At 40.4% G+C, this 12,073-nt stretch overlaps 1 protein-coding gene and 1 long non-coding RNA gene across 2 annotated transcripts in view; one reads left to right on the top strand and one right to left on the bottom strand.

Annotated features, from left to right (window-relative positions):
- LOC145449874 (uncharacterized) overlaps positions 1–12,073 on the bottom strand; it is a 157,283-nt gene that overhangs the window by 143,452 nt on the left and 1,758 nt on the right. The gene's annotated exons all lie outside the window — the stretch shown is intronic.
- Positions 4,050–8,552, top strand: LOC145450492 (uncharacterized). The gene is made up of 3 exons (XM_080329007.1): positions 4,050–5,255; positions 5,638–5,754; positions 6,145–8,552. The coding sequence occupies exons 1-3, from the start codon at positions 5,186–5,188 to the stop codon at positions 6,927–6,929; spliced, it is 972 nt and encodes a 323-aa protein (XP_080185133.1). The 5' UTR covers positions 4,050–5,185; the 3' UTR covers positions 6,930–8,552.

The raw sequence follows: 12,073 nt of genomic DNA, 5'->3' as shown, positions 1-12,073 counted from the left end.
AAAACAAATTTTACTCAGTTCCAACCTGTAGAAGTAAAGTTATTGCAGTTGAAAGTTCTGGATTTGCAAAAATAGTATTGTCGGTGGGTAATCCCAGAATTATTAATGAAAAACTCAAACAACTCCGCTCCTACGGGTTGAAATCGAGTGAAATTTGTTTTGCATCGTTTTTGCAGACAACTCAGCAATTTCATGGGGTTGACAGAGGAATTTGATCTTTTTTTTCAATTTCTCATAATAAATTAAAAATTGGCTCTGCGGCGGCTTATACTTGTTAGAATTTAACCAAATTTGGTGTGCAGCGTTCATTAGGGTAACCTGACAATTTAATCAGTGAATCACCGGAATCTGAGAAAAAGGTTATTTTTGAACTACCCTAGTGTGCATGCCCATTATTTACATGTTCTATGCCGAGGTGGGTGTCCGATTGAGAGACTATACTACAAGATTCTGTCTTTATCTTTTCACTCCATCGCATTCTCATGGTGTTTGGAGTCGATAAAACTTCTATTAATAGAACTGAATGAATAAAGCACAGTGAACGATTTTGCAAGTCGTTTGTGAACCTGCTTTGACTTGGCTTCTCCACGGAAGCAGTTTATCGGCAAATTATAGATGAAATAAAAACGATAGGACATCTTCATTTGTTGAGACTCGTACTCCAATACCCATTAGTAATTATTATGGTTGATTTTAAAACCAAATGAATTTAAGACAAACATGTGTAAAACATGGCCCTTGTATAAAATATGTTTTTATTGGGTTCGTTCGTTTTTTAACCATGACGTCGCGTCACAGTGGATTGACATTGACCGTTGAAATCTAGGGTAAACATGACTTCTTCGATGACAAATGCGTCCAACCACTTCCACAAGCAGACCAAAAGTATCTTTAACATGGACTGCTTCCATATGCAGCATTTTACGGTCGGCGGCCTTCATCATCAGAACACCCACTCCGTACCAATGATCTACTTGCTATAACTGTTGAACCGACGACGATTTCGAGGGTTTCAACTACCTTATATCGTATACGTCGACTGCATTACTTCCAAATCGTCCGTAGGCTCACACTACATGTTTTTCGGAGTATTTATACAATTATGGCATAATTATACAACGTTTGAAAAAAAAATGTTTTTTTTAAAGGCCTGTGATTAGAACACTGTTTAAAACATGTTTTAGGCCCGTGTTTCCCAAACTTTTTTGATCTATACCGCCCCCCTCAATAGCGAATAAAGTGCCAGCGCCCCCCGATACCCCTCACAACGTCTAAATATTCTCATACTGGAGTCAGGTGTAAACCCATCCTTCAGTGTTTGCCGATCATGTCGCCGACATTAAGGATTTTAAATAAAGTCGGTCCGGGGGTATCGTAGTCCCCGGTCGGTCTTATGACAAAAGCACGAAGCGAGGGCGAAGTTTAGAAAAACTGCAAGCTTCGCTCAAGATAAAGGCTATTTAACCTGCACACTGCTCGGAAGGCAGCGACCAAGTTTATAAGCTTTGTACTATTGCATGTACTGTACATTTAAGTGCAGTGGTTCTCAAACTGGGAGACGTTAAAGCATCATAACTCTCGTTTTGCCAGACAGAAATGTTGCGTCACAATGCCAAAACTCGATCACAAGGCAAATTTCTAGGCCAATTTTTGGGGTTCAAGGACCATGAACAGAATAAAATTTATATTTTCGTAATCAGTATAGCAGCAGCTTTCTACTGATACCCGTTTTATGGAATTTGGCGCTCGGCAAGCCGGTCAGAAATGTCCGTAAAGTTGCCTTTGGTCAAATGGAAAGTATGACATAACCCAAGTGCAGCGAGCCGTGTTTGTGTGTTTTACACTATTGAAATTGACTCACGCACATGCTCTCGTGGTGGAAGGTGCCGCAACCTCATACATCTATTTCGTCCGAATGCGTATATCCAGGTGAGGTGATAATAGGGATGGTGTGAACCTCTGAAAGGTTCAGGTTCGTGTGCACGCAAACCTTTTTGAAAGGTTCAGTGTGAACGCGAACATGGACCCCATGACGCCACGTGACGGGATTTTGGTAATTCCAGCCCTACATTTCTGTGAAGTGCATAACCTATATTAATGTACACAATGGGTTCTCAACCCACGGCCCGCAGACATTCATTTTGCGGCCCGCGACATCTTTCATTATAAACGCAATTATTACGACACGGTATTTTTTTCAAATTAATTTAGATACTTAGCTCTTTTATCGCACCGTCTCTCTTTCGTTTGATTCCTCATTCTTGAAAGCAGTGGTTCTCAAACTGGAGGACGCGCCCCCTTGGGGGCCTGAAAGCATCTGAAGGGGGGGGCGAAGCTGAGGTCAGCTGGAAATAATTTTGCGCTGCGCGCAATTTATCTCCAGTTTCTAGTTATTTCTAGGTGTATAGTCAGAATTTCATATTTGAGAATTCTCTTATCAACAGCCATAACCTTACATGCCATCGAAATAGCCGTTTGTATTGCTAGCATTCTGGTTGTATTTTGTTATATGACGATAAGGGGGCACTAAATTTTCCCTATAAAAAACGGGGGCGTGTCTAAAATATTTTGAGAACCACTGCTTTAATGTGTTCTCGTTTCTTAATACAGGCTCGACTACAGATTGTTATTGTTTTGAATCGGTATTCGACTGGACTCTAGTTCAAGAGAATTCCGCTACGTAGTAGGCCTACACTTTTAAAGAGTGTTAGACTCACTGCGAACGGTTGTTGAGATCGCCGACGCCGTTACAGACGCATCGTTCAGAATTGACTGGAATATCGCTAAATCCAAGACTTCTGTAATTATTGCTGCAGGGCCCCAGGCTTGGAAGGGGAAAAGGGTTGATTGGTTTGCTCAGAAATGGTCCCGATCACCAGACCTCTTCTCATATCACTCAGGGCTCAATGTGATACTTGCCTCCGTAACGCAAAAGTTACCGTAATTTTATACTTGCTCTCTCACGCATTGAAACAGAGAGTTCGGTTCTCTAGTGGAAGGGTTTGAAGTTGAATATACCGACTTGGTTTCGAATGCAATGCACGCTCCACGAAGGGATTTACTTGCGCCGCAAGAAGATAGATACACATATAGTCTCACAAAAACCAGCAACTGCAAACTTACGAACGCTGTCCATTAATGCTTTAGAATGCATAAAAACGTACTGCATGTCCGTATACGACTGGTAAATAGGTTACATAAGCCTTAATTTAACAGTAGCCCACAAATACATGTCACTATTTTTCTGCGGCCCGCAGCGTCTTCTGCTGCAAAAATGCGGCCCGTTATACAAGGGAAGTTGAGAACCCCTGATGTACACGATACTAATCGACGACTCGGGCAACATAATGCCACAATGCTGAAATACATATTGACGTTTTAAACGTCGCCAAATGTACGAACTGGTGTAATCAAATGATATAATAATCCCATAAAATCACTATCTTCCGTATCAGGCAATAAGCATCAATTTTTTGTTGTTGAATAAACAACAACAACAACAGCTATCTTACGTCGCTTTGCCAACAATTTCGACAAGTAGGCTACTTGCAAGGGAATATAAACTTACGCCTTCGGTCAAGGCCAGATGGGACAATGTATTCGGGCTCTGAATATTGCTACTTTGATACTGAGCAGAGTGTAAGACGGATTTCTATACTTGCCCCCATACCCCATTAACAAGTTATACAGCAGTGGCCAACACCCCAATGGCACGGATTTGGTTTTTATGATACAATGTCAAGATTGACCCCGTACGCCTGCTAGATTTTTTTTACATTAGACAACGATATCGATTTCATTGATTGGTTGAATAAGCTTCATTCGCTGACTGCCTACATTAAGTGTATTTTGCTCTTGATGTTGTGTGATTGTGGATCAAGCTAACAGCAAAGAGTCACTAAATATTCACAAACGGAATGCTAGATATTTGCAGCAAACGTTTGTAACAAAGCAAGTAAAATTGTCTGAGATTGTCATGCATGCTCGTTTAGTATTGATTTTTTTTTAATGCTGCCAGCGCCATGCATATAGTGTAGGGATGGTGTGAACCTCTGAAAGGTTCAGGTTTGTGTGAACGCGAACCTTTTTGAAAGGTTATGTGTGACCGTGAACCTCATGACGTCACGTGACGTCATATTGCTAATTCCAACTCTACATTTCAGTGAAGTGATAGCCTATATTAATGAACTGTACAGTGTTACGCGATACCCAGCGACGAGTCGGGCCACATAATGCCACCATGCTGAAGTACGTATTGACGTTTTAAACGTCGTCAAATGTATCAACTGAGGCAATCAAATGATACAATACTCCCATAACATCAATATCTTTCGTCGCTTTGCCAACAATTTCGACGAGGACTTGCAAGGGAATATAAGCTTACGCCTTAACGAGAGACCAGACCAGACAATGTATTCGGCGTCTGAGTATTGCTACATTGATATTGAGCAGAGAGTAAAACGGGTTTCTATGCTTGCTACTGATATTACCCCATTAACAAGTCATGCAGCAGTAGTAGGGTTACCAATCTTACCATACGTCCTCTTTTAAGAGTATTTGTCCTCTTTTTTTACTTTTCTGAAAGAGTCCTCGGAGGACGCCGAAATGTCCTCTTTTTGAGAATTGTTCGTCTTTTCTGAAAATTTTTGGTAAATATAGGTTAATATTCGACTGAGATAAAAGAAATCAGTACTCAAATTAACGTTCCGGCGGGTATCTCAAAAAACTGCATGCGACATGCCAAAGTGACCCATGATAAAGCGTCGCACACTCAACTGTAGTTTATCATTGTGCCGCATGCTCAAATAGCAGGCACCCTAACAAACACAAGAATGTTTCGTTACAGCAAAACCATCCATCAACATCTTAAGGTGAAATCGCAATTATCCCAGATTTAAATCGACCGTTTGTGATGGAATCTACCAAAGGGGTTTTTGAAATCAGAAAGCGATGTGACTCATTACTTAACAATGACGTAGCACGCATCTTCAATTACATCATGGTTCGTGCATACACTGCACAGACGCGATATGCTCTATTGTCTTTCCTAACTGCCCAGTAAGCCACACGATTTCGAAACTGTATATGTACAATCTTGCATATATATGTATGCGAGACACTTGGGAAGTCATTCATCAAGTTTCAGTCTGGTTCAGGACACAATTATTTTGGACTGCAAAAGCAAATGGATGCAATCGCACGGAGAAAAATTACGCGAAGTCGTAGCGATGTGAATACACGCCAGAGGGGGAAAGGTGGGTGAAGCAAATAAGGACGTGCTGGAATATTTCAATTGAGGCAGCGTTATACAGACATACTATGAAAGTATACTATATAGTAAAACTAACAGATTGACAGCTCATTTAATTCCTGCAATCAAGAATATTTTAATTGGGGTTGAGTTAGCCAAAGCTTGATATATAATATATATTTATGACATTGTGCTAAACGGGTTAACTCGAGTATGATTTGCTTACTATATCTTCGCATCGACAATTCAAAATATGATTGGCACCTCTAGCATTCACATTCTTGTCCTTAATCACGGTACTTGATTCTAATTGTCAATTTCCAAACATATCGGCGATTGAATCACTACCAATATAAATCGCTATCGTTAGTTCTATTTTTGCACAGATGACATGAAGAAAAAGGTCTCCGCACGAATATGGAACGAGCTCAAAAAGACTGCGTGCTGTCGAGAATTAAACAACGATACACAACGTAAAAGCGGAATTCACACGATAACTAATGGTAGGGTAACCATACGTCCTCTTTAAAGAGGATTTATCCTCTTTTTGGCTTTTACAAAAGTGTCCTCGGAGGACGCCCAAATGTCCTCTTTTTAGAGAATTTGTCCTCTTTTTCGAAAATTGTGGTTAATTATAGGTTAAAATTCGACTGAGATATGGGAAATCAGTACTCAAGTAATGTTCTGGCGGGTATGTCGGGAGTTGAGTCGGAAAGCTGACATTTTTTTAGTCAAACAACGGAGAATTTAACAAAAGTGTATGAAATTGAGTCGGAAAAATGATGTTTTTTTTATTCAACTAACCACAAAGTCGGGAAAAATTTACCATTTTCTTTCCGAATTTTACTCCAGTATTGCAAGTCTGAAAATTTTGAAAACTGTCCTCTTTTTAGATTTCAAAAATATGATCACCCTAAATGACGGTGATTGGGGTGATTCCGAGGAGGGAACTTGCACCGTGGGGAAAGCACAGGATCCAGATTCGAGTGAAGACGAGGTGGATTTGATACCGTCAGATTCGGATGATAGTGATGACGAAAAGGCCGGGTCAATCAATCCGCGACATGACGACTCAAAGTCTTCTGACACCTGCGATAAAGACGAACTCACCGGAATCGAGAAGCTTTATTTCGCTGTAAAAATGATGCGAAGAGGTCGAATGTCATACCCTCTAATTCCGTGCTGGGAAGAAGAGATAAAGCAAATACACGCTCACTGGGAAGAGGCGCCCAACTCGTGGAGGAGATCCACAGTCGAAGTGAAGTCGGTGACAGGTAATCAAAATTGGAACGTAAGTCCCTTCGGTAACTACCTACCAATTAAGGTGACATCGGGAAACGTAGATTCATTGATCATCACGATGTGGCATCAAATCAGCACGAACATTGTCGCTTTTGGATTCCAGCAAGACACAAACTCTGAGATACTCTACCTCACAGCGTTTGAGTCGGAGGTCGTGCTTCTCAAAACGTGTAAGAAGTCTCCTGACACGGTAACGTACAACCCGCACGACCCGGACAAAAGATTTCTGCTCAAAGACCACGATAACTTTCTCAGCTCGCAACACGGAATTGTACTCAAGGCGGCATTCAATTCGAATTTACATCTATCTGTTGTCAACGGACTTCTGAGTCTGAAACCCAACGATTTCACGCAGTGGGAGATAGAGCGCTTATAGCCTGCAGCATATTGGACTAAACCAGGGGTGTCAAACTCGAATTGCGTCGCGGGCCGGATTCAAGCCTTCAAATCGCTCGCGGGCCGGTTCAGTCAACTGATTCCAAAATGTTACCTCGTGCTCTTACTTTTCACTTGAATACCTCAAAAGCATATATAATAGATAATTGTTGTAATAACGTTGTAATTTGGTTTATTATCATTACTCCACGAGACCGGTTTCTCTCGTGTCTGGGGATCTATTGGGTCCAAAGTGACACAGCAGTGCGACCATAGATATTTCAATTATATGTTTGTGCCACTAATATATTTCCATGTAAACTGCATATAACGGTTCCGCATTGGCGTTTTCGCTTCTGTGAATAACTACTTTTTGGTCGATATTTTTATAAATCTGGGAACATATAGTGTGCACTTTTAGCCTTGCTGAAATTGGATGTCAATTTCACAGACTTGTTGCTACTATAGTGGTTACTATAGAGTGAAACCACAGCGCCGTAGTCGGGTGGTTATAATGGGACCTATTAACATGGAAGTATTTCCCGCAAAAAATCTCAACATTTGTTACAAATGTGCTGGAAAATATAAGAATTTTTTATTCTACTCAGAATTGCTTCGCGGGCCGGATGGAATTGTCTGGCGGGCCGAATGCAGCCCGCGGACCGTATGTTTCACACCCCTGGACTAAACGAATACTCATTGACATTCGAATGGATTATATTAGTATACACATGTGATACATTCCTGTATATCTATTTGAAAAATGACAAGAATCCTCTTCGTGATTTGAATTGTTAGAGTCTGACCCGATTGAAATTTTTGTAAGGTGGAAGAGCTTTATAATGAAAATTATTTATTATAATGTATTTATTTGATACTCTAGTGTAGGCCGTAGGATGGCCATAGTCCCCCTTTTCAATAAATGTTCTCCCTTCGCCCAAATGTCCTCCTTTTTGGCAATTTGTACTAAAATGGTCAAAAGGGCCACGAAAAAGGACCAAATGTTGGCCAAACGACATACAACGGGTATTCTGGGGGTGGCGAATCGGAAAAATGACTTTATTTTGTTTTAGTCAACACAAAATTATCCCATTTTCTCGTCCACTGTAGTAACTTTTGCAGAATGTGAAAGGTCTCCTATTTTCAGGATCTCAAAATATAGTAACCGTACTGTAGGATATTTATATTATATTCTCAAATGCTATATATACGCTACATCAGATTTCAAAAGTAAAGTCAACTTTTATGCTGTTAATATTATTGGCAATTTCAATGTTTACAATTACGTCTGTATTATAGTAACATTGTAGCGCCGATATGCTTTAAAATTTGTGAACATTCTGGACTTATTTTGTACGATTTTTCGCATTGTATCACGACGTCACGGTGTTTTGAATGACGAAACTTAAAATATACAGAACTGGACCTATATCATCTCTCTGTCTTTCTCTATGGTTGACGAGTTACTTTTACTATGGAATATTTTGGGAACGATTCTAGTTATGCGCCTAAGAAGCATTATTATTCGTGAAATTGCACGAATTTGCCGGAGAACAGGGGTGGGGAACCGCACCGGAGATCTCCTTCTGCTGGCACTATAACTAGCTTGGCGTATTTTTGGAGTGATGTTTTATCAAAATACGCCAAATTACTTTGTGCCAACAGAAGGAGTTAATGTATCATATAACATAATACATCGCGCTTACGTGTTCTATTCACCTCGATTATTCAAAATTTCATGCCGGTGACGTCATATTCGGTGATACAACTGTTGATATTTGAAGAGCTTCTTGGAGGTACTGAACTTCAGTAGACAATTGAATAGTATATTCATATTGAAATGAACCCGAATATTTTCAGCTGACACTCGTCGGGGGTAATCGTCAGCAACTAATAGAGAATTGGAAATAACATTGTATATAAACAATCGTGTATCTCAAAATATGACGTCACCAGCAAGAAATTTTGAAGAAGAGACCATACCGTTCAATATGCTATGTTCAGATGGTACGCAAACTCCGGTTGACACAGTCTTTTGGCTGGTGTATTTTGATAAAAGTCGATTCCAAGGCACACAAACTCAAGTGTGAACTGCCCCCTTCCAACGACGCAAAATCCGTCGTCTCGATAATTATTTTTCGCACAAGCGGGATCATCCAACAGATGCTTGCCAATGGCAAAATTTCTAGTCTTAGATTGCTGCGCGCTAGGGTTGCCAACTGCGGGGTGGCTCTTAGGGCAATCGTACAGAATTGGTAAACTGACTGAAATAATGCCAAATTATCTTTAATATCCCAAATATCCTTATATATAAAGAGGAATAACTTTCAACAGTCTAATTAGGCTTAAATTTGGCCGCAGAAGGAATATCGTAAGACATACGTTTTGGTGGATTTGATTTTGATCTGCAGAGTGTGCTCATGCCCAAGTTATATCGGTTCAGTCCGCAAAATCCGAAAAATTGCAAAGTTTGTAGTACAAATAAAGGAGGTACGAATACGAGCTAGGCAAATTTTTCCTATGGATCAGCAAGCTTAGTGGCATCACCAATTAATTATATATGCTTATAGGTCTATGCCTTAACGACTCGGCCCGATATCATCAGTTCAAGAACAGGAGAGCGAGTATAAGCCTAAATGGCGTATCTCGCATTATAAACAGGCCATTGCAATGGTCAGTAGATCAACTGCAAAGTGACTTAATAATTCGATGTAATGCAAGATAAAAGATTCATCGGACGTAAGACACCAATGTGCTTACTTTAATTTTATTTTTAACAACCTCTTATACTTGGTTACTGCCTTACTGGTTAGGTACACGATAACACGAGTAAACAAAACCTGCTACAGATCTAATGAGCTAATTGTTATAGTTGAAGAAAGTCGAAAGTGCCAACGTGATAAAGGCAACATTCTGGTGTCAACCAACATGAATATGTGCCAAAATCCCAATATTTAGCATTCAAATATGCCATGTCAACAAACACTGGCACAGGCTGCTATTACCTACAAGGCCCGTTCGCCCATACACGGCGGATACTTGCGAGCAACTGATGCCAAATAGGGATGGTGTGAACCTCTGAAAGGTTCAGGTTCGTGTGAACGCGAACCTTTCTGAAAAGTTCTGTGTGAACGCGAACGTGAACCTCATGACGTCACGCGACGTCATATTGCTAATTACAACCCTATCTTCAATGAAGTGATACCCTATATTAATGTACACGATACCTAGCGTCGGCTCGGACCACATAATGCCACAATGCATAAGTACAAATTGGCGTTTTAAACATCGCTAAATGTATCAACTGACGCAATCAAAGGATAAAATACTCCCACAAAATCATTATCTTACGCCGCTTTGCCAACAATTTCGAGGAGGACCTGCCAGTGAATATAAGCTTACGCCTTAACGGTCTAGGCCAGACGGAACAATGTATTCGGCGTCTGAGTATTGCTATTGATACTGAGCAGAGTGTAAAACGGGTTTCGAGACTTGCTACCGATATTACCCCATTAACAAGTTATACAGCAGTAGCCAACACCTCAATCGCATGGATTCGGTTTTAATGATGCAGTGAAGATATGGAGCCAAGATTCACCCCGTCGGCCTGCTAGATTTTTTACATCAGAAAACGATATCAATCTCATTATTTGGTTGAATAAGCATCATTCCTTGACCACGTATTTCGCTAGTGATGTTGTGTGATTGCGGGTCAAGCTCACAGCAGAGAGTCACTAAATACTCAAAAACAGAATGCTGGATATTTCAAGCAAACTTTTGTAACAAAGCAAGCAAAACTTTTGAGATTGTCAAGGTGCATGTTCGTTTACTGTAGATTTTTAATGCTGCCAACGCCATGCATAAAGTGGCCCGCAGTTGAAATGCAATAAATTTGAACCAAAGATCTTTTATAATGAAGTGAAAATTGTAATATATGAAAAAGGTTCACAGTGCAGAACCTACCAAGGTTCTGTTGTGAACGCGAACCTCTAAATTTCCGAGGTTCACACACAGAACGCGAACGTGAACCTCACGTTCACACCATCCCTAATGCCAATTCCACTACGTCTTTTTTTAGGCAGTGACGTAATCCTCTCGCGCAGAAATATTCTCTCAAACTTTGCAATATAAACCAATACCGAACTTCGTAACAATGCAACATCCGAAGCTGATTTCGGGAGGTACCAGGACCACGAGCAGAATAAAATTCATATTTTCGCAACCTTTACCACGGTAGCTTTCGATTAATACCGACTTTATCAAATGTGGCGCTCCGCAAGTCGATCAAAAATTTACAGTAAAATTGCCTTTAACCAAATGGAAATTGTGACGTAAGACCAATCGCAGTGAGCCGTGAGATTTGTTTGTGTCCACGCCATATAGGACACTATTTTAACACCATTATTCTGTACTTTCATGAGTCACGCTGACTCATTACCATAAAACACTAACCGAAAGGATTAATACAAGTATGGAGCAACTTGCTTCCTGATCGTTCACTAACAATTTGATACAGGCAAACGGGAATATTTCAAAACAATTTTATGAGTCAAGGCACATTCACAGTTTGTAACAACTGGAAATTGAAACAGATTAGGAGAGGAAACCGTAATCTTCGGGATCGGTAACCTTTTTGACTCGCGGGTAGGATTAAATAATCAGAAAGTTATAGGCTGACCGGATGCTGACACATTGAAAAATTCTCAATCTTGTCGAATTCACGCCCATGATATTTATATTTTCATGCTTCAACGACAGTTCGTTGTTTGTGACAGGTTAAGCCAGGGGTTCTGAACTTTTTTTGGCCGTGGTCAATTTTCCGGGTTTGAAAATGTTCTGTGGCTGTGGCTAGCGCTGATATGCCGATTTCTCTAAAATATGCGTATTTTTCTCTTAGTAATCATATTTAAATGCATACCTCTAGGCCCATGGATTTGCGCGAATCGCGACGGAAATTTTCAAATGGAATACATCTCCTCCAACAAACGACCAACGAAATAATTTTGGGCCCCTTCGAGCTCCCTCGGTGGCGTTAAGTTAACAACGATATCAGTTGGCATATTCTGTGCTCCCTTTTTGATTTAGTCGTAATCTGGCGTCAGCCCTGCATATGCATTGTGAGGAATACAATATACTTAATTGGAA

The sequence above is a fragment of the Botryllus schlosseri genome, chromosome 11 (genome assembly GCF_051294905.1).
Source record: "Botryllus schlosseri isolate E-star chromosome 11, Bs_hap1, whole genome shotgun sequence".
NCBI classification, from domain to species: domain Eukaryota; kingdom Metazoa; phylum Chordata; class Ascidiacea; order Stolidobranchia; family Styelidae; genus Botryllus; species Botryllus schlosseri.
Note: the sequence above shows the minus strand (reverse complement) of the source record. Positions and strands in the feature narration are given on the sequence as shown.